The following is a 21,183-nucleotide window of genomic DNA, read 5'->3' as shown; positions in this document are numbered from 1 at the left end:
TAAGTTAAAAAATTGAGTAATGATAGTTACACCGAAGCCATGCACCGAATTGTTGGGTAGAATGATGTAGCAGTTCAGCTGGCAGAAAACGTGATTTTTTACTAATCTGTTTTTTCACGTTTACTGTTCACTATCCCTAATTTTAGAAACCTCTTTGCCGTCCCTAATTTGTAGCATTTTTTTTCCTCCGATTCAACACGATCTGCAACAACTCCAAATGTTTTGACTTTTTGACGATTTAGAGCTATTAAGTACCTTTAGTAAATCATATATATATATCAATCTCCCTGTATATGTATATGTTGCTGTAATGTCAAAAAGTCAATCCATTAAATAGAGATTCATTCAGACGACTAGTACTGATCAAATAATTCCATCTAAAATTTGCAGCAATATATACATATACATGGAGATTGATATATATATATATATGATTTAGCAAAGGTACTCTACAAATCGTCAAAAGTTACAAATCGTCAAATGCTTGTTGTAGATAATCAAAACATTTAGAGTTGTTGCAGATCGCATCAAATCGGAAGAGAAACTTTTTCCAATAAATTGGGGATGGCAGAGAGGTTTTAAAAATTACGTATAGTGAACAGTAAACGTGAATAAGCAAATTAGTAAAAAATCACATTTTTTGCCAGCTGAACTGTCACATCATTTTGCTCAACAATTCGATGCATGGCTTCAGTGTAACCATCGTTACTCTAGAAAATTATTGGCATATCTTGAAGAATAACAATAAGGCCATGTTTGGTACGCAAAAATGGAATGTAAGTAGGAATGGAATGGGAATCATTTAGGAATGGAATGAGCATTCTCATTCCATTGTTTGGATGCAAACAGAGAATGAAATTATCATTCTCATTCCTATGTTTGGTTAGATCAAATAAAAAACTGGAATAGAATGATTTATAAATTGGTTTATCCAAAATACCCTTACTTGTAATATATCAGTTATATTAAAACAAAGTGACATATTCTTAGTAAATAATAAAACTAGCTTATGCCAATTAATGTATTTTTATAAAATAAAAAAAAATACAATTATCTTATAATGTGTAATCTATATATATATTTTTTCAAAAAATTATCTTATAAAATGCCAAGCAAATGTATCACCTACTTGCCATAGTATCAAAGATGTAATTTGTTAAAAATGATCTAATATAAATTTAAAAGAATTGCGAATACTTTAATTTACACATTTGCATCACATGCTTGCCAAGAAAATAGAAATAGTCAAACCAAGACACCATACTTGGCCTAAAATAATAGAAGCATTAAAAGGACCCAATAAAGTATAACAAGCTGAAAGCATAAAATCTATGATGTTAATTGCAAAAACAGATTGATCATTCACAAACCATATTATAAGAGTTATATAAATATCCAAAAAGAACTACATAGTTCATCCAAATCATATTCAAAAGTCTAAACTTAATAAGAGTTATATAAATATCCAAAAACCATAGCAAGTCATGATCAAAAAATCATATCCAAAAGTTTAAGTAGCATTTAAAGAACTACTTCCATAACCCAAGCTTCCTTCTCCACATCTTCAATTGTAAAAAAAATATCTAGCAAGTCATGATCAAGAGCAAGTTTAGCAGTTGCTCTATGTCTCTTAACCATGTTAAAACCGGATAATTTCTTCAATTTTTTATTTAGTTTGAGTTTCATATATTTCAATGATGCATCTTCAATTGCTCTACTAATGCATTCACTCAATGAATCCATCTTAGAGCCAATGAAACTTGATGAATTTTTTACCACTTCTAATATCATTTCTTCACATTTTGGCATCTTCTCTTTCTATTCTTTTTAGAACTTGTTTCACTAGTATTGCCAACTATTATTGGTATTAGTATTTCATCTAAAGGGTCTTCAACTTCATCATTATCAACCTATTTCTTCTTATCAAGTTCTTCATCTTCTAGTGCTTTTAAAACATCATTTGGTGTTGCAGCTTCTTTACCGTTAGTACAATCCTTTTCAAATATTTTGCGCAACTCCTTGTAGTGTGGAAACAACTTATCTTTGAATTTTACAACATTCTTATGACTGCATATTAACAAAGAAAAATAATTATTGAGCACATCATAATATAAAAGGATTTATCTAAATAAAGTAATGTATAAACAAATACCTGTAAGTAGGCATCCCATACTGCTTTTTCAGCTACCACGCACTGTTTCATTTCGTCATAACCAAATCCACTAACATTTAACATATCGTGGACAACGTCAAAATGAGTTTTCAAAATTTTCATTCTTGATTTAATATATGGGTCTGCCTTTAAGCCTGAACTTGGTAAATTGTTTGCAAGTATTTTTTCCACAACTTGAAAATGACCGAGTTTAAAACCACGATCAATATTGTACTTCTCAGTGTTATATAAATCAAGAAGAGCTCCAATAAGTTTCATATCTTCTTCGTCAGTCCACTTTCTTTTATTTTTACCCGGTTTACTTTCCATCCCTAATTTAAAACGCCTAACATAATTCTCCTATCCTATCAAACTTATCAAACAATCTTAAGAACAATAAAATATAACTATAGAAGGGGAAAAAAGATAATTCAATAAATTGAAAAACATGCCAAAAAGATAAATGAATTACATGTTGAAATATTCAACAACAATTACAAAAGATAAATGATTCAATTGCAAATTCAAAACTACCAAAACAGCTGCCGAACTTCTTATATAAGTTGAAAAGCATGCCAAGAAAGATAAATCAATCAGTAACAATCTGAAAATAACATAAGAAAAAAGGATGAACATCATTCCAAAAATGAAAAGGAGAAGGCCTATTAACATAACACTGGAACTAGAAAAACCCATGGGATACACAAATTCAAAATTACCAAAACAGTTGCCGAACTTATTAAATATGTAAAAAAATAAGTCAAATCCAAAATCTCTCTCAAATAAGGGAAAAATTATTCTATGAGTTGAAAACATGCCAAGAAAGATAAATCAATCAGCAATAACACAAGAAAGAAGGATGAACATCATTCTAAAAATGAAAAGGAGAAGGCCCACCAACACAACACTGGAACTAGAAAATAGGATACACAAATTCAAAACTATCAAAACAGCTGCCGAACTTATTAAATAGGTAAAAGAATAAGTCAAATCCAAAATCTCTCTCAAATAAGGAAAAAAATTATTCTATAAGTTGAAAAACATGATAAAAAAGATAAATCAACCAACAATAATCTGAAAATAAAATTGTTCTACTGCGATACTTGTTACAGAAACGATGACTAATAGCCCTAATATGCATGTGTATACGTGTGTGTGGTACCTGTTCAGCAGTTTGTCCACACACACACACACACACACACACACACATACACACATATACACACACGGGTCGAGCTGTATGGATAGAGATAGAGCACAAACCAAATAAACACAACACATAAAAGATTTAGAGAGAGAAAATTGTCTATATATATACATATTATATATATTTATATATTATTCGTTATATGTATGAAGATAAAGAGATCTAGGTTAGCGTTGAAAAGAGAGGAAAAGAAAGAATGTACGGTCACAAAGAGAGAGCGGAGGTGTCGTAGAGAGAGAGCAACCTTGTTGGTAGATTTGTCTGAAACAAGAATCCAGAAGGATTTTTGGTATCGTAGAGAGAGAGAGAGACATTGGTGGTAGATCTGCTTGAAACGAAGCAAAAGGGTATTTTTTGTCTTTGATTTTTTTATTTTATTTTATTATTAGTGGGAATGGAATGATCATTCCACGTCTTAAGAAGAGGAATGAGCATTCCACCTTTTTGATGGAATGGCCATTCATTGGGAATGCCTTGGAATGGCCATTCCACTTTTAATGTGACACACCAAACAAGAGAATGGAAACAAAAGTATTCCATTCCAACTTCATTTGATTCTATTCACTCACACCAAACATGGCCTAAATGACATTCACATTGTGTTGAACAAGTAGAAAAAGAAAAAAAAGAAAAAATAACCGAAGAAGAGTAGTGGATTTGACTATGACGTTAATGAGTCTGTTGGGCACTCATTACCATCTACTCCGTTAAGTCATGCAGCCACGATAGATGGAGCTTCAATTGAAGAATCACCACACATAGGGAAAAATGATTCACCTGGTGTGGAAGAATATCAACAACTATAACGACCAACAGGAAGAAAAATGGTGAAGCAACGCCGAGCAAAAAATAATTCAGCATTTGAATTGCAAAATCCATTCGTTACCAATTTTAATGATCTCAAATGCTGTTATGAGAGTCGTCAGGAAAAAATGAAGGATGCTCAAGTGGCATGAGATGTAAGAAAAATGAAGAAAGTGAAGATGAGGCAGTTGGAGATTCAAGAGAAACAGTTGGCCAGATAGATGGAGATTGAGGAGAAAAAAAGAGCTAAAGAGAAGGAGATTAGGTTAACTGATCCAAATTTGGCACCAACAGAAGCGGGAAAACTTGAATTATTGCACAACAACATGAGATATTGGAATCTATGCTTTCACGGTTTGCCTCAAAGTTCCCATAGGATTTTGTAATCCTTAGTCTATTTATTTTCTTATTCCAATTCAAGATATTGTATTGTTTATGTTATTTTTAATTGTTTTGTTTAATTTTTTTTAATCCATAATGGATAATGTATTGTTTAAAGTTATAATATCAATCATAACTTTTAAAATAATTTGCAAGGATATTGTTTGATTGAAAAATATTACCGTTGAGAAACAATTTTATTATTTTTAATATTTTAAAACCATTACATAATAAAAAATTTAGTATACGAAATATAGCCGTTACAAATATAACTGTTAGGAATGTAGCGGTTAGAAATTTAGTCATTAGGAAAAAGTAAAAAAAAAATATTATTATTATTATTTTTTTGAGAGCGAAAATTTGGAGAATCTAATGGAGTGTCTGTTTTTGGAGAGCGAAAGATGCTAACGTGATTTTTTTATAAGCTGAAATGATATTTTTAGAGAGCCAAAATTCAAAAAAAGGCTAGTGGGATGCTCTAACAAAAGGGTGCATTTTAGAGATCTTTATGGAAGGGCTAAAGATCTGCAATGGGATTCAAGGCCTCATGGACCAGTCCTGGCCCAAGTATTATTGAACGCCCATAAGCTCACTCTAAAGTTAACGATCAACGACTCAATGACAACGCAAGTCAAGACGCCGAGGTTCGAGTGTCCGGCATTGTTAGGTTCAGGTGTTCTTTCGTCTACTCCCAACTTCATCGTGTCAAATCGAAAATGAACCAATCCTATCTTCGTTCCTCCAGAACTGTAATAATGGTCATCAGTAGCTCCCCTCTCCCCCTAAAAACTTCTACATTTGCTCTTCATTTCTCAACAACCCAACACCAACAATATCAACATAAACAAGATTTTCAATCTAATTCCCCAATTGGGTCCCCAGCTCGAATCCAAAAGTTGATATCTTCCCAATCAGACCCACTCCTTGCAAAAGAAATCTTCGATTTAGCTTCTCGACAACCCAATTTTCGTCATTCCTACTCTTGCTTCCACACTCTCATCCTCAAGCTCGGCCGATCTCGCCACTTCTCGTTCATGGAGGACCTCCTCTCTCGCCTCAAGTCCGATCGCTACCCCGTCACTCCTTCTCTCTTCTCCGACATCATACGAATCTACGGTGACGCCAATTTGCCTGAAAAAGCTCTCAAAACATTCTATAGGATGCTTGAATTCGACATTATGCCTCTTCCCAGGCAATTGAACCGTATTCTTGAAGTCCTCGTCGCACACCGGATTTACATCCGACCCGCTTTTGATCTATTCAAGTCCACTCCACGGTTTGGAGTCTCACCCAACACCAAATCCTACAACATTCTGATGCGTGCTTTCTGTTTGAATGGTGATCTCAGCATTGCCTACTCACTGTTCAACCAAATGTTTAAGAGAGATGTTGTTCCCGATGTTGAGTCTTATCGGATTATAATGCAGGGCTTGTGTAGAAAGAGTCAGGTGAATACGGCTTTTGACTTGTTGGAGGATATGTTGAATAAAGGGTTCGTTCCGGATACTCTGTGTTACACCACATTGTTGAATAGTTTGTGTAGGAAGAGGAAGCTTAAGGAGGCTTACAAGCTTCTGTGTAGGATGAAGGTTAAGGGGTGCAATCCTGATATTGTTCATTACAATACGGTTATCTTAGGATTCTGTAGGGAAGGGCGCGCTCTTGATGCTTGTAAGGTTCTTGAGGATATGCCCCCCAATGGGTGCTTGCCCAATTTGGTGTCTTATAGGACCTTGGTGGGTGGGTTATGTGATAAGGGTATGTATGATGAAGCAAAGAAATATATGGAGGAAATGATTTCCAATGGGTTTTCTCCCCATTTTTCTGTGTTTCATTCTTTAATTACGGGCTTCTGTAACATTGGTAGGATTGAGGATGCTTGTGGAATGTTGGAGGAAATGCTGAGGCATGGGGAGACTCCACATATGGGTACTTGGGAAGAAATTATACCAAGGATTTGTGAGGTGGATGATATTACTAAAATGAGGGATATTTTACAAGAGATTTTGAAGGTGGAGATAAGGCCTGACACGAGATTAATGGAAGCAGGGGTTGGTTTGGAGGAATACTTGATCAGGAAGACACGAGCTAGATCGAGAAAGGCTTGAATGTTCTTTGTTGTTAGGTTTAATGATCCACTGCTACTCCCCTTGTAATGAGAAGCTGTGAGGTTCCAGGTACGAGTTCATATCACCCGCAGTTCTTTCATATTTTTAGTATAATCACTTGCTGCCCTTGTTATGGTTCAGTGGTTTAACTAAAATGAGTCATTGTCTGTATTGTTTTATAAATTATGATGTTCGGTGATGTATAGAATTGTTTTCTATGATTTTTTATGCTTATTTATCTAGATATTTATTGACGTTGTTGGCTTGGAATGGCAAGCAATATTTTGAAAGTTCATTGTTCTCTGGTTCATAAATTTCTTAAACTGTGATGTTCTTTGAGTTTCGCCACCTTTTGGTGGATATATGTTGTACAGGTTCGGGTTAAGAGAATGCATAGTGTAGTGTTTTATTAGGCTACTAAATTGTACTAGATGATGCAGCCTGGAGTCAGGTAGTGTTATTCGATATAACTCAGGGATACTGCAACTTATATGGCTGTAGGAGGCAATTTTGGTTCACTGGATGTGAAGGGCACAGTTAGTTTAGCCACATATGGCCAATAGCTTTATATTTATTTTTACGACTTACTGCAGCAGTCCTTCAGAATGCTGGATTGCAGTGGTCGATTTGCAGCTAAGTTGTTTCAGCTCTAACTAAATTCATTTCACAACTTCGGAAAGACCGATTATTATGACAATGCACAAATCAATATAAAAATATACTTTTCATGTTTCCATTGGTAATGTTCTAAGGGGCTGATGCAAGAGACTAAATGCAGAAGATGTGTGAATATTTTGGTCTCTATATTTATTGTAGGCACTAAAAATTTTCTAATCTTTTTCCGGTTAACTGAACCAGAAAAGTTTTTGGATCTGGGGAGATCAACTAGTTGCCGGTAACCAAGCAGCACCAATCTGGGTGGAATATTGGATCTTTGCTGATATCTCAAGTACTGCTTAAAGATGCGCTTATCTAGCTCATAGAATTGCGCTTTCCTTAACCTGTCCTGTTCTAATGAGAGCCATTAGTCTCAGGTGGTTTCACTGCTTAATCTCCTTTGAGGTGCCACCGCAAATTGAAGCTATCATATGCAATAGCAAAAATCTCTTCCTCTTCTACATACTCATTATTTACCAAAAAATATGTTCATCATGCTCATGGAATCTCTTAGAGCTGCAAACAACATGCCCACGGGAGTCGAAAGAGCTGCAGATGGGTGGTTTCATCATCAGGTGTTGCCTTCCTTTCCCATATGCCTGAGATGGTGTTTATATGTTTTTTTCTTTTTTCCTGGTCAAGCATGACCTTAATTTAAAAGCATGAGATATTCGATGAAATACAGTTGCAATGTTATTTCTCTTGTTTGTATAAGAATTCACATAAAGGTTCAAGCTCTGGGTGGCACCAGATGTTTTGCTGAAAGCAACTAGAAATGAAGTGGCCAGCAGTGTGTAATTACAATTGCTAGGTATTCGAGTTAATTTGGGAAGGTTACTCTGCCTCCTCCAAGTACAGTACAGACAATTCTTGTAGGTAAGAGAGAGCAGTTCTACTTTTTAGGGAATGGGGTTTGCCGAAGTATAGCGTGAGAGCTTTGCAATTTCTGGTATAGAGTGGGATTTTGACTCGGATATTTTGCAAGATAACGCTCACGTGCCTTTACATTTGTCATGGTTATATGGTGGAAGTTCTCATAATCATTTTAATCCGTGGATGAAGTCAAGAATCATCATACCACACAGAGAGAAAAAAAATCAACAATCATGACACATTACACTAGCAATGCCAGCAGTGCATGTATAATAACATGTAATATATAAGGCGGCCTTTTTTATTCCCGCATGCAAAAAGAAAGATACATGCGCACAGGAAATTTCATTTGAAAAAAACAAAACCTTCATTAAGGATCCAGTTACACAGATGAGCATTTGGGGTTTCATCCATTAACAAGAAAGGCATTCTTTTCTTTCTAGCAAATAATAAAAATTGAGTGGGGAAGGTGACTGAACCATTGATTCTCATTGGAATTTTTTAACATCGCTTCAGTTCAGAAGAAAACAGGGATCTGCAACAGCAAAAGATGACAGAAGAGAGTAACCGTGAGGAAAATTAAATCTTTCTGAGCATGACCGCAAAGCTTTATAAAAACTACTCAATTTAGAAGCTGCTGAAAGCAAATATATCGTCTGTACTTGTAAAAAAAAAAATACAATCCGCAATCCATATGGCAAATAAAACAACTCAGTGAGAAATTATTCCAAGTGACCATCACAGCTATGCGACAAGTACTGTGATTTCAGCACCTCTGGTTTCAGTGAATGGTAGAATCACAATGGGCAGTCAGACAGAGTGATGAGCATCCGGAGTAGTTTCTCCTCTTTAATACAGCTAAACCCAACTCCAAAAGATAGGCAACAGATAGCCACTCCATAGATAACTGTTCTAATCTTCTTGTGTACTTGAAAGTTGAAAGACAAAAGATAGGGACTCAGCATATTCCTTTTTCTAGAAAAAAACAATCATTGTGAATTAGTTCAATTTTCAGATTCATGAACACAACCACTATCAAGGTAGAAGTACAACCAATATTAGGAAAATAATGTCGGTATTTTACATGTACATTTTGGGTCCGGTACCATAAAAAAATTCATCGGAGAGAAGAAAAAAAAAAAAAACACATTATTTTAGAAGAAGTTCAAAATCAGCATTTCAATCTCAACCCTAATTACAATTTGAGATTTCTGCCCATCAGCTATATTCGAAGAAGTAAAAGGCTGGGATATTAGGCCTTGCAAACAAAATCACTAATTGTAAACTCTCTCCGTATTTAATGCAGTAAAAAAAGTGTTTTTCATCTGCTATGAATTTCTATATTATGGATTGACACAAAGCTGCTTAAATTGGTAATCGTTAAGTTTACCAGTTCTTGGTATAACTCTTAAGTATCAACCATACATCCATGTTTGTGGGTAATTAACTTGTGTAGGTGGGAATTCAATATTCTTTAAAAGCCTTGCATTTAAACCATGTATGTGTCCCTTGCCCAGACCCTTAAACAATAACTTTTGACGGCCACAACAAAGAAAGGTTAAGGATTCACATATATAGTAGTTGTTTAATACGAACATAATATTTTTTTCCACGTCTTCATTCCTCAATTGCATAAAAGAGTCTATGATTACCATTTCAAAATTTCTCTAAACCTTTCCTTTTAAGACAGACGCATTTAGACAGAAATTTCATGCAGTGGACCATAACCATATGAGGAACAAAATTAACCGCACTGCTAATGTAAAATCTGCCATTTTTGCTCCTTCAAAGAATAAGCAGCTCAAGTAACACTAGAATGCCTTAATTGAGGGCATTAGAAACACATCATTGCATCCACAAACGTACAACATTAGAGAGGTTTCGGAGAAGAGCTTGGATGTGAGAGAAGCCGCATATTTTATTTTTATTTATTTATTTATATTCCTGATAAGCTATCAGTTTTGATGCATTAAAGTCTACTCTTTGATTACCAATTATTATTGGAAAAAGGTTATTCTCAAATATAATTTTATTAAATTCAAGTCTAAGCTCGAGAAGAAGTTTAGCTTAGGTCTTACAGTCAACTTCAGAACCTTCCCTAAGGCTAATACTCAACTTGAAGGCAATCCTGAAACAAGAATTTCCCAACTGAAAGCTCTCATGTTTCCTCTTGGGGTGCTATTAAACATTAAGATTGCCAAATGAACACATGAAAATTCTTTACAGCCACTGACCCACAATTGCATTTTCTAACTTCATTGATGTTCATGAGTTCTTTTTGTTATTAGGCCTTGATATTTCAGAAAAACCATGCACCACAAAATCATTACCTGGCAATAAGTTCTGACTATAAAATTAGGGTGGGAAGGGAAAAGGAAACATGATACTGATGTCAATTAGTCAAGACTAACTTATAATACACTAACCCTCTCCTCCTTCTCCACTATGCTTGATGTAGCCAAGAGCTGAAAACAACAGTGATGTTCTTCCACAAAGGATCGCCTTGGGTGCAGGTTCAAGATCTGAGCCACTGCCCATTCAATAAGGACGTATATATCTTCCTGCCCTCGAGAGAATGAGAATCTGAAATTGCTTATTTTCCCACCAAAAGCAACGAGCATTTGACTTACTTGGGGGTTGGAGACAGTGGGGAAGTAAAGTAATGTGCACATGTAGCTACTAGACACTTTTATATAATATCCAAGGGCCTGCTTAGCTTGTAACTCTGAAAACAGTTCTCAAGAATTCAGAGAACAGAAAACTGTTTTTAGATAACTATAAAAGACAATTCTCTAAAAACATGCCTTTTTATAACTGAGTTTTTAGAAAACAGTTTTCAAAAAACTGAACCAAGTAGGATTAAGAATAGGTTTGATTGACCATCTTTTTTTATATATATAAGGCATCCTCCGGATAATTCAAATCGAAGCAATTGGATGTCTGACTCGGGCCTATATGACATGGCCATAGTTTTTGTACAGTTTTCTATTTTCAATTCTTAGAGAACAAAAAACTGTTTCCATAGTTACAAACCAAGCAGACCCCAAGATTTTTGTTTATATCATTCCCCTTGCACTCTCGTTCAGCCCCTCCCTTGACAGCTCAACAACTCATCACCATATGCACTCTTTGCTATACATCTTCATATAATCTTTTCAGATCAAAGTAAATGGCGCATATAATGGATGATTATATGAGTCCACACGTCAAGGAAATTTAGAAGCTGAATTGTCATTTTTAGGATATTGCAACATAGTGTTTATATCTACTCAAAGCGTCTGAGGGGAAAAACTTGAACTGTAATGAAAACTATCCGCAGAAATATATCTGATCTAATATTTTTCTATGTGAAGCTATCATATTTTAGAATGTATAAAAAAAAATTGAAAATATATAAGAACGGTAAAATATGATGTGCGAGTGAGTGAGATACCTTTTCCTCATCCTATGCTCAGACTCTTCTAATATTTATAAGAGCATTGTTTATGATGAACATCAAAAGCATGTGAAACTTGAGTCAAGACTCAGTCCTGTTAAAAATTTCTCTGACTAGTAGTGTCCTGCCATGAAAGTCCTGTCCAAGAGAAATTTCAATTAAGTAACAAGAAAAAATACAGTTGAAAGTAAAATCAAACAAAAATGTAAGGAGTGGACTCAACTGTTCCATTCAAAGACATTGCAGCCTCAGATTCAGCATCCGAGGAAAAGGAAAGAAAGCCGTAAACGCGGCTCTTTCCCCCTTTACGGTCATACAACACCCTTGCACTAACAACTGTTCCAAATTGGCTAAAATGATTTCTCAAATCCTCAGGTTTGACAGACCAGGCAAGATTGCCAACATAAATTTTATAAGGACTTTCAAATATCAAATTCTTCTTGGGTGTTGAATTCAATGCCTCAAGCTTCCTCGTAGTACTATTCACATCAACCGAAAACCTAACCCTCATTTCACGTCCACCTACATCCTTAACAATAGCATACAATTTCAGCCTAAGTACCAAAAAGGAATACACATACATATAAGCAGGAAAAGTAAAAAAGGCACCTAAACTTGACACTTACAGAGCCATCCAAAGCAGATATTGCAGTTTTTGCTTCATCCATTGAGCTCATTGTGACATAACCACATCCTCTACTTATGCCCGTTTCCGCATTCCTGGAAACCTTAAACAAAAGAAAAGAACAATTCAATAAAATTCTACAAAACCCATAAAATTATTTTTTAAAAAATAAATAAATTACAGGGTAAAAAAGAGGATAAGAAGGACAAACACCTCTACTGACTGAACAGTTCCATAAGGTTTGAAGATATGAAGAAGCTCTGAAATGTCGCAACTTCTAGGAAGATTACAAACATAGAGCTCACATGGTCTAATTAGGTTCTTGGGTGCCAAATCGTCGGCGTTCGCTTCTTCGTCTTCCGGTAGAGTCTCAGCGAGTGGTTCCTCTTCTACTAGGGCTGAGACAGTGATGAGGCTAGTCTTGTGGGTGGTGTGGCAGAAGAGATAAGAAGAAGAAGCAAATGGTTGAGAGAAGTGAGAAATGGGGATAAACAGGGGGACAAGGGAGCACGAAAGCTTTGGGTAGCGAAAGCGAATAGAAGAAGACAAGAAGGGTTGGATTACTCTGGTTCTTGAGATGGTTTTGGAGGCCAGAGAAGATGATGAACAGGGACATGGTGTTAAGCAAGTAGTGGCCATCGCAGGGAATTCCGAGACTCGCAAACCTAGCTCAGACCAAAGCTAGCCGCAGACCGCAGCTTCTAGATTATGTATATGCAGACCCCACATTATGAGGCCGAGCCCGGGCCTAAGCCCAACGTGTGGGCTCATGAACGGTGGTTCAATAATAGGACTAGCTATAATGTTTGAAGAGTAATGCTATTTTTTTTTGTTTGTTTGGATGTAAAATATATATATATATATATATAGTAATTTTTAGGTGTTTTTAATTAAAAATCCTTAACTATCCAAAAGATACGATGATTTACTCTACCATATGATATGATATTGTTAGTTTTGAATTTGAACCCGCACGATTTTGTTTTTAGATTTTATCAAAAAATGTCTCATACTACAGTGACACACTTACATGTATAATACTTTGCCGCGTCTCTTGTACCCCATCCATGGTTCACCCATCCACAAGGTTGCCACAATCACCCCTCCTTGGGCCTAATGTCCTCGTTGGCTGCATTTTCGACTGAGTCAGGCTACGATACTATTTGTAACGACTCACTCTACCACACATATATATATATATATATATATATATATATGTATATATATTGTAATTTTTAAGTGTTTTTAATTGAAAATCCTTAACTATCCAAAAGATACGATGATTTACTCTACCATATGATATGATATTGTTAGTTTTGAATTTGAACCCGCACGATTTTGCTTTTAGACTTTATCAAAAAATGTCTCATACTACAGTGACACACTTACATGTATAGTACTTTGCTGCTTGTCAGTGTCTCTTGTACCCCATCCATGGTTCACCCATCCACAAGGTTACCACAATCACCCCTCCTTGGACCTAATGTCCTCATTGGCTGCACTTTCGACTGAGTCAGGCTACGATACTATTTGTATATATTTTTTGTAATTTTTAGGTGTTTTTAATTGAAAATCCTTAACTATCCAAAAGATACGATGATTTACTCTACCATATGATATGGTATTGTTAGTTTTGAATTTGAACCCGCATGATTTTGCTTTTAGACTTTATCAAAAAATGTCTCATACTACAGTGACACACTTACATGTATAGTACTTTGCCGCTTGTCAGTGTCTCTTGTACCCCATCCATGGTTCACCCATCCACAAGGTTACCACAATCATCCCTCCTTGGGCCTAATATCCTTGTTGGCTGCACTTTCGACTGAGTCAGGCTACGATACTATTTGTAACGACTCACCCCACCAAATATTATGATATGTTACACTTTCTTTTTTCACACCGAGGCAATGTGAAATTATGCTAACTCGCCCAATGTGATAGCTTGCCAACACCTCTTTTACCAACCCACAAAATCGCCATACCACCACAAGATCGCCATACCATCACTGCTTACCCTCATCTCTTTTTGTATGATAATGTAGCCTTAAAGAGTTTCTATTTATTTGATTATGTGGATGAGATAAAAAAAAAATGAATAAAAATTATTTCTATTACACTCCTCCACAGACAAATGGTCTAAATAACATTTTTCCTTTTGTGTTGTACATCAATACATATATTATTTTGAAAATGCAACGCTTTATTTCAAAATATTTGAATTGATTTGTGGTTACATAGGGCCGTAAATTGTCTTTGTAAAAATGATGGAAACCGTTTGACATAAAAAAAATATTTTACTTAACTTTTGTGTTGCCAAACATAAAAAAAATAAAAAAATAAAAAAAACAAAACAAAACAAAAAACGAGGACATTTTCCAGAAAACGTCTAAACAAAGGGACAGTTCTTTTTTTTTTTTTTTTTTTGCGCCATATGACGTCTACAGACAAGGAACAAACAACATCATTCATACAAGAACTACTAACACCAATCAAAAACTAAAGCTAGCTATAGAAACTAATACCCATGCCGATCATAGTCTTGACAATAACAATGATTAAAAGGTGTCAGTAACTGCGAGATTACTAGCCCCACAAGTAATGCTGGATGAGTAGCAAAAGACTCGGACAACATTGATAACAACAAAACATTGCAATTTGGACGTGCTAAGGCCAAGGGGTTAGTTAGCTTAAACTCCACCTAGAGGTCTAGTTTAATCCGACACGACCTTGAATCCACAGTTCACTCCATCACTAGTTCAATCGCTTAAGTTTGATTTGACGTCTAGATTAACATCTATATAATATCAGAAACTATTCTCAAAATAATTAAACAAAAATTATCGTTCTCTTTTATAGAATTTTGTTTATGTAGTAAAATACTGAATCTCATGAAACCATTATTTCAGCACTCGCCATAATAAGGGCAAACCCTGCGTCCAAAGTTGCTCCCATTGCAGAGTTTGGAGAGTTAATTGTACACCATACCGCCTTACTCCGTCATAGTCATAATGTTCAACAATGAACAATCTTATGAAATAAATGATAGCCATCATCCTATTAGGTTTTGGATTAGCAAATTTAGATTGGACTGTTTCGGTTCAGTTATATACTATTCTCAATCAGGTCAAAAATCAAATTTGATTATACTTTTCTAACTCACGTCCAACCCCAACTTTATAAAATGGTGCCCATAAATGACAAGTTTAATCCAACATTGTGTGGATTAAAGTTTTCAGATTATGCTTTGAATGTGTAAGCATGACACAGGCTTTTATGGTTTTCCAGATTAGTGTCCATAGACTGCAAAAACAAAAGTCAGTTAAGAGGTTGAACTACAAAGAACAAGGGTTACATATTGAGCACCAAAGAATCCAGTTTGGTCTAAATCACCTTTTGAAGGCAACAGCTACATGGTTTAAAATAAGCTTTTCAGGTGCAAGAGAGTTTCTATACAGGTATCACGGTTCCAAATATTATATATACATATACATATATATTAAAAAGACTTTTATAAACTGTAGTTGTAGCAGCCTTAACCTTAGATAGACCAAAAAAAATCATGTGTTAGGTGTGCTTTGCTCTCATTCTAACATTGCAACAATCAAACAAGAGAATCCCAGTATAGATGGCTTATTTTGCAAATAGAAATTCTGATAATTGCACAATTACAAGCCATCAGTATGCATAATTGCAAAACTGGAAAACAAGGTTACATCCCTTTGGGGTTGCCAATTAGAGCTCCGATGAAACAGGATGAAACAGAACAAAAACTAAAAGACAAGCAAGACAGTTCCCCCTCCTCCCCCCCCCCCCCCCAAGCAAGACCAATGTTGAAATAAGAAAAAACCTTGAGCAACAAACCTTCTTTTATAACCAAAACTAGATGCATCCATAAAAAGTAAACTAGTGATTGCTATCAGAAATGACACATAACCGTGCAACTACTAAAGCCAGCTTCAGAAGATCCGCAGATGACCAGCCTCCAGAATTTAGACATGAGCAGTGCCTTGAGTGAACTTGGGATCCTCACATCTGTACCTCCCATCAGGTCCGATTCCAAAGCCTTTCGGATCTGCAAATACATTCTCCAGTAGCTGGCTACGAGGTGGAGCAGGGCTTGCATCTGCAAACTCAACAGCCTCCTCAACCAAGTCATCTATCTTCTTATCTATAGCCTTCAACTCTGCTTCACTGACCAGATTGTTCTCAAACATGTACTTCTTTAGGGCTGTTATGGGATCTCTAGTAGCATAGTGAGCCTTCTCAGCTGCCGAAATTAAATGAAAAAAAAAAAATTAAGGTGGAGAAATATATGGCCTCTAGAAAGGGCCATTATAAATTGCAAAAAATAAACAAATTGAAATAAAATAGAAGTAACTCCTGGGTCACCCCATCCATTTCATTGTTTCTCTGACAACAAACTTTCAATAACTAGATGCAAACGGATGTAGAAAGCTACTTAACTACAATAACATCTTGTCATCTTTAAACACCAAAACGCAACAAACCAGGAACTATAAATAACCAGAACAGCGAGAAAATGCAAAGATGCCTCTCATCGAACTCAAACCACTTGCCAGCTACAGGAAAGTCTGGTATCAAGCGCTGGTGTAATTTGGTATTGTCCACACTTGACAAAAGTAGTATAATGCAGCAATTGGTGATATTATTTCATTACCAAGAATGGATACATTAAACAGAACACTCTGTTTTCCTGTAAGACAAGAACTTTCATGCCAAAACAAAAACATATCCATGTTCCCATAAAAATGATGAAGCAGGGGGCTAAGGTCTAACCTAGCAAGGTAGGTAGGATCATATCATCATCGACTGCTAATTAAAGTATATCAGCAAATGAGTTAATGAACCCAGAAACTCCATGTTCTTGCTTTGAATGGGAAAACTCCAATTCTCAGTTGTCGTAAAGTTACTATAAGTCTATACCCCTTGCATTTCTTTAAATTGAATTACACTTCCTTAAAAACAACAACAACCAAGCCTTTTCCCAATTACTTGGGGTTTGCTACATGAATCGTATGTTTCAATTTCGCTCTATTTAAGCCCATAAACTCAGTCAATCCACATGCTATTATATTTTTCTTTACTAACTCTACCCACATTAACTTAGGTGTTCCTCTTCCCCTATTATTACCCTCAACGTGGATTATATCACTTTTCCTAACCGGCACACTTAAAAGGTCTTCTTTGCATGTGTCCAAACCATCTTAACCTATTTTTTCACATTTTATCTCCCATTAGTGCTACTCCAGCCATCTCCTGAATGTGATCATTTCAATTCTATCCTTTCTAGTCCTACCATACATCCATCTCAACATTCGCATTTATGCCACACTCACTTTATGCAAATGTTGTTCCCTAGTTGCCCAACATTCAGTACCATAAAAATTATTTAGCTAAATCTCCAAAGTAGATATTTCAAGGGAATCAAGAACACACAGCAAAGAACAATTCAACTCTAGGATAATGATGAAATTTTACAAGCACGAATATATGAAATCAGCAGGGTAACAATTTTTATTTGATCATAAAAAATGCAGAGGTCGGAGTTCAATCACAATACAAGATACAGTACATAAGCATAAATAGAAAATGAAATAATAATAATAATAATGAAGCACAATCATAATCACAATATAAATAATCATAATCTATAAACCTCATCAAATTGAAGTAGAACCAAGTAAGTGTGAGGTACAGCTATGAAATAAGGAGACAACTGAATTTAGATGCTCACCAGGGTCACGAAGCTCATCAGGATCAGCCAAAGAGTGTCCCCTAAATCTGTAAGTCTCACATTCGATCAAGCTTGGCCCTTCCCCTCTCCTAGCTCTCCCAATTGCCTCCATTGCCACCTCCCTCACCTTCAACACATCCATCCCATCAACATGCACCCCCGGCATCCCAAACGCTGGTCCCTTCTTATAAATTTCGGGATCCGAAGTAGACCTCAAATGGGACATCCCAATTGCCCACAAATTGTTTTCAACAACAAACACAATTGGCAATTTCCACAATGCAGCCATGTTCAAGCACTCAAAGAACTGCCCGTTGTTGCAAGTCCCATCCCCGAAAAACGCAAGGGTCACGTGATCGCAATCCGCATCCTTCAGGACCTCCCTCTTGTACTTACTGGTGAATGCGGCTCCGGTGGCGACCGGAATTCCCTCTCCGATGAAGGCAAAGCCACCAAGAAGGTTGTGTTCTTTGGAGAACATGTGCATAGAGCCACCCTGGCCTCGGCAACACCCAGTGGCCTTGCCGAAGAGCTCGCTCATGACGGCGCGAGCAGGGACGCCTTTGCTCAGTGCGTGAACGTGATCGCGGTATGTGCTGACAACAGAGTCTTCCTGTTTCAAGAGCTTGATGAAACCCGTAGAGACGGCCTCTTGACCGTTGTATAGATGGACGAATCCAAACATTTTGCCCCTGTAATACATCTGGGCACACATGTCTTCGAATGATCTACCCAATACCATATCCTCATAAAGAACCAATCCTTCTTCTTTCGTAATCAACTGGTACACAAAAATATATATAGCAAACACAAAATCAATTCTTTAGTGGGTTTGGAAGAAAACAATTGAGATTTGAGAATTAGGGTAGTGATGAGCGAAATTTTTACCAGATTGGAGGTGGATGAACTGGGTTGGGTCTTCTTTACCTTGACGACATCGGAGACAGCAACAACGGAGGCGGATCGGCAGCGTGTTCGAATTGGGTTTGCTAAAATGTGAGAATTGAGGCGGAGTTTGCGGGTTGATCCGAGGAAAGAGGAGGTGGTTGTGGTCGAGGCGGCTTTGGTAGGATCAAAAATGGATTTCTCGGGAGATCTGGTGGTGGTGGTGGTGGTGACAGGAAGGGGTTGGATAATTCGGGTTGCAGAGAAAGCAGAAGACATTGTGGTGGTGATGTCCGATAGTATTATTACTGTATGTATATGTAGGCGTGCGAGTTCTGGTCTCCTGGTCTCGGAGGAGTGACGAGAGAGAGAGATGGGAGGGGGGAGAGGAATAAAAAAGATGGGGGAAAAGGAAGGGGCGGAGAAAACGAGAGAGAAAAGGAGAGGAGAGAGAGAACAGTGAGTGGAAATGACCGCCTAGAGCGTTGGCAGCTTTGATTGTTGTTGGATTGATGAAAAGGAGGCCACCCAACCTCAACTACAAGTGTACCCTCAAATCCACACCTTGTAGTTTCAGTCACATGCACTTTCTGTTTTTATTCACTGCTGAGAGAGGTGAAGTGGCTTCTTTGAAACACTTTGGTGTGGGCATTGTTTCATCTTGTTCTATGTCCTTTCTTACAGTACAAATGGGCATTGTTGAGCAAACTTGGTTATTTGGTGTGGGCTGTATTGTGTCCAACAGTTGTAGAACAAATTCAGTTCTTGGGCCAACTTCCGGAACAAAAAAATCATGTTCCAAAGTGTTCCCAAATTGTGCAAGGCCCACTTTTCACTGTATTATTTAGAACAATAGCCCAACCGGTTGGAACACGGAGAACACAATATACTTGTTCGGTCCATCTTGTTCTAGGGTTCTCTCTACGACTGAGGCGATTCACAGTGTACCCTTGGGAGGTACTGAAGCTTTCCGAGATCTTGGGTTGAAATCGACACCATTGATGTAAATACGAAGCTTCTCGACAACGACTTCTTCTCACCGGTGAGTTCCAAACATGCATCTTCTTCATTGAAACGAGTCTGCAAGTTCTGTCTAAATTTACTCACATGTATAATCAAGATCGGGCTTGTCGGTGTTCCACTGTGTATGCAGATCTGAAGATAAACTTCCCCTTTGTGACCTCTGTGTTTTCCGGCGAACCAAGCTTCGCCGCTGCTCTCTGCACTCTCGGATTCACAAGCGATTCTCGGTCTATTTACCTTCATCGTCGACACCAGGTGAGTTAATTTATTGTTTGCCTGAAAAAAAAAATTATATGGTTAGGACCTTGTTGCCTGATTTGTCGAGGAATGCTCTCTTGTATCTCTATTTATACTGTACTGTGGCTTCGCCGGACCATCAAACTGCCAACCCTCTGGTATCAAGCTTCTAACTCGCTTTGATTTTGTAATTTGTGTGTCAATTAAAATGTTCAGTAATGGGGATTTTGTGGTGGAATGTTCAAAAAATTCACAGTGGACTGCAGGCAAGGGTTTTGATTGCAACCCGGTGACACTGTTAGATCCTGTGTGCATTGTATATATACATATATATATATATATATATATATATAGATATATAATTAATTATATATAGGCATAGCCACTGTGTGCATTTTTTTGTTAAATTGATGCATCTTTGTGGTCAATGATCCTGTGTGCAGGAAGAGTTGATATATATATATATGGATGTTGTTAATTATATAAAAACAAGTATTTTTCAGCGATTATTTTTTGTATGCTTGTTGCCTGATTTGTTGACGATTTTGTGGTGGAATGTTCAAAAAATTGCCACTGGACTGTTGAAGGAACAGATTCTAAAAATCTTTGAGTTGTTTTCTGTAATTTATCTATTTATTTATTTATTTAATTTTTTTTCAATCCATGAGATTTGTCTTTGACTGAATATGTAAACATAGGCCTGAGTTGTTGAGGAATTCGCAATTGTTTGCATATTTATGGTGTACTGTGGGCTTAGAGGAAAACACTACCACACCTAACATGCTGGAACACTTGCGTGTCAATTTTTACCTCACCAAACCAAAACTTAGCACAAGCCTGCACTTCACAGTTCACATCCACTTTCTTTTCCCTTCCTTTTTGTTAAATCTTAGCATGCATCTCTCCCCTATAGAAACCGTATAGAGCTTTGAGTCTGGCTGGCACTTCATCCACAATTTTTTTTTTTTTTTTTTGAATCTTAGCATGCATCTCTCCCTTTTTTGTTAAAGGAACAGATTCTAAACATAGGCCTGATT

The 21,183-nt window shown here is 36.6% G+C and overlaps 3 protein-coding genes across 3 annotated transcripts; 1 reads left to right on the top strand and 2 right to left on the bottom strand.

The window, feature by feature from the left end:
* Nucleotides 1-5,113: 5,113 nt before the first annotated feature.
* Nucleotides 5,114-8,113, top strand: LOC132276843 (pentatricopeptide repeat-containing protein At4g01400, mitochondrial). Its single transcript, XM_059778467.1, has 2 exons — nucleotides 5,114-6,721; nucleotides 7,511-8,113. Exon 1 carries the CDS (start codon nucleotides 5,261-5,263, stop codon nucleotides 6,650-6,652), a length of 1,392 nt encoding a protein of 463 aa, XP_059634450.1. The 5' UTR covers nucleotides 5,114-5,260; the 3' UTR covers nucleotides 6,653-6,721; nucleotides 7,511-8,113.
* Nucleotides 8,114-11,615: 3,502 nt separating this feature from the next.
* Nucleotides 11,616-12,938, bottom strand: LOC132276845 (28 kDa ribonucleoprotein, chloroplastic). The gene is made up of 4 exons (XM_059778468.1): nucleotides 12,457-12,938; nucleotides 12,245-12,346; nucleotides 11,842-12,147; nucleotides 11,616-11,756 (listed from the first exon to the last, which is right to left on the bottom strand). The coding sequence occupies exons 1-4, from the start codon at nucleotides 12,880-12,882 to the stop codon at nucleotides 11,700-11,702; spliced, it is 891 nt and encodes a 296-aa protein (XP_059634451.1). The 5' UTR covers nucleotides 12,883-12,938; the 3' UTR covers nucleotides 11,616-11,699.
* A 2,912-nt stretch (nucleotides 12,939-15,850) lies between these two features.
* LOC132276842 (pyruvate dehydrogenase E1 component subunit alpha-3, chloroplastic) lies at nucleotides 15,851-19,495 on the bottom strand. Its single transcript, XM_059778466.1, has 3 exons — nucleotides 18,890-19,495; nucleotides 18,002-18,782; nucleotides 15,851-16,513 (listed from the first exon to the last, which is right to left on the bottom strand). The coding sequence occupies exons 1-3, from the start codon at nucleotides 19,163-19,165 to the stop codon at nucleotides 16,236-16,238; spliced, it is 1,335 nt and encodes a 444-aa protein (XP_059634449.1). The 5' UTR covers nucleotides 19,166-19,495; the 3' UTR covers nucleotides 15,851-16,235.
* Between the last annotated feature and the right edge of the window lie 1,688 nt (nucleotides 19,496-21,183).

This window comes from Cornus florida, unplaced genomic scaffold, assembly GCF_030987335.1.
Source record: "Cornus florida cultivar Cherokee Brave unplaced genomic scaffold, ASM3098733v1 CherokeeBrave_3.0.0_Hap2_Chr10, whole genome shotgun sequence".
In the NCBI taxonomy this organism is placed as follows: Eukaryota; Viridiplantae; Streptophyta; class Magnoliopsida; order Cornales; family Cornaceae; genus Cornus; species Cornus florida.
This window is presented reverse-complemented; position numbering and strand designations above follow the sequence as displayed.

What these genes read in the sequence shown, in the direction of transcription:
- LOC132276843 (XM_059778467.1), top strand. Translation starts at nt 5,261, where the DNA reads ATGAACCAATCCTATCTTCGTTCCTCCAGAACTGTAATAATGGTCATC.
- LOC132276842 (XM_059778466.1), bottom strand. Translation starts at nt 19,165, where the DNA reads ATGTCTTCTGCTTTCTCTGCAACCCGAATTATCCAACCCCTTCCTGTC. An exon ending in GTTCATCCACCTCCAATCTG is followed by an intron (nt 18,783 to 18,889) that starts GTAAAAATTTCG and finishes TTTGTGTACCAG; the next exon opens with TTGATTACGAAAGAAGAAGG. An exon ending in TGATGAGCTTCGTGACCCTG is followed by an intron (nt 16,514 to 18,001) that starts GTGAGCATCTAA and finishes TAATTTCGGCAG; the next exon opens with CTGAGAAGGCTCACTATGCT.
- LOC132276845 (XM_059778468.1), bottom strand. Translation starts at nt 12,882, where the DNA reads ATGGCCACTACTTGCTTAACACCATGTCCCTGTTCATCATCTTCTCTG. An exon ending in GAACTGTTCAGTCAGTAGAG is followed by an intron (nt 12,347 to 12,456) that starts GTGTTTGTCCTT and finishes CTTTTGTTTAAG; the next exon opens with GTTTCCAGGAATGCGGAAAC. An exon ending in CAATGTCTTTGAATGGAACA is followed by an intron (nt 11,757 to 11,841) that starts GTTGAGTCCACT and finishes TCTCTTGGACAG; the next exon opens with GACTTTCATGGCAGGACACT.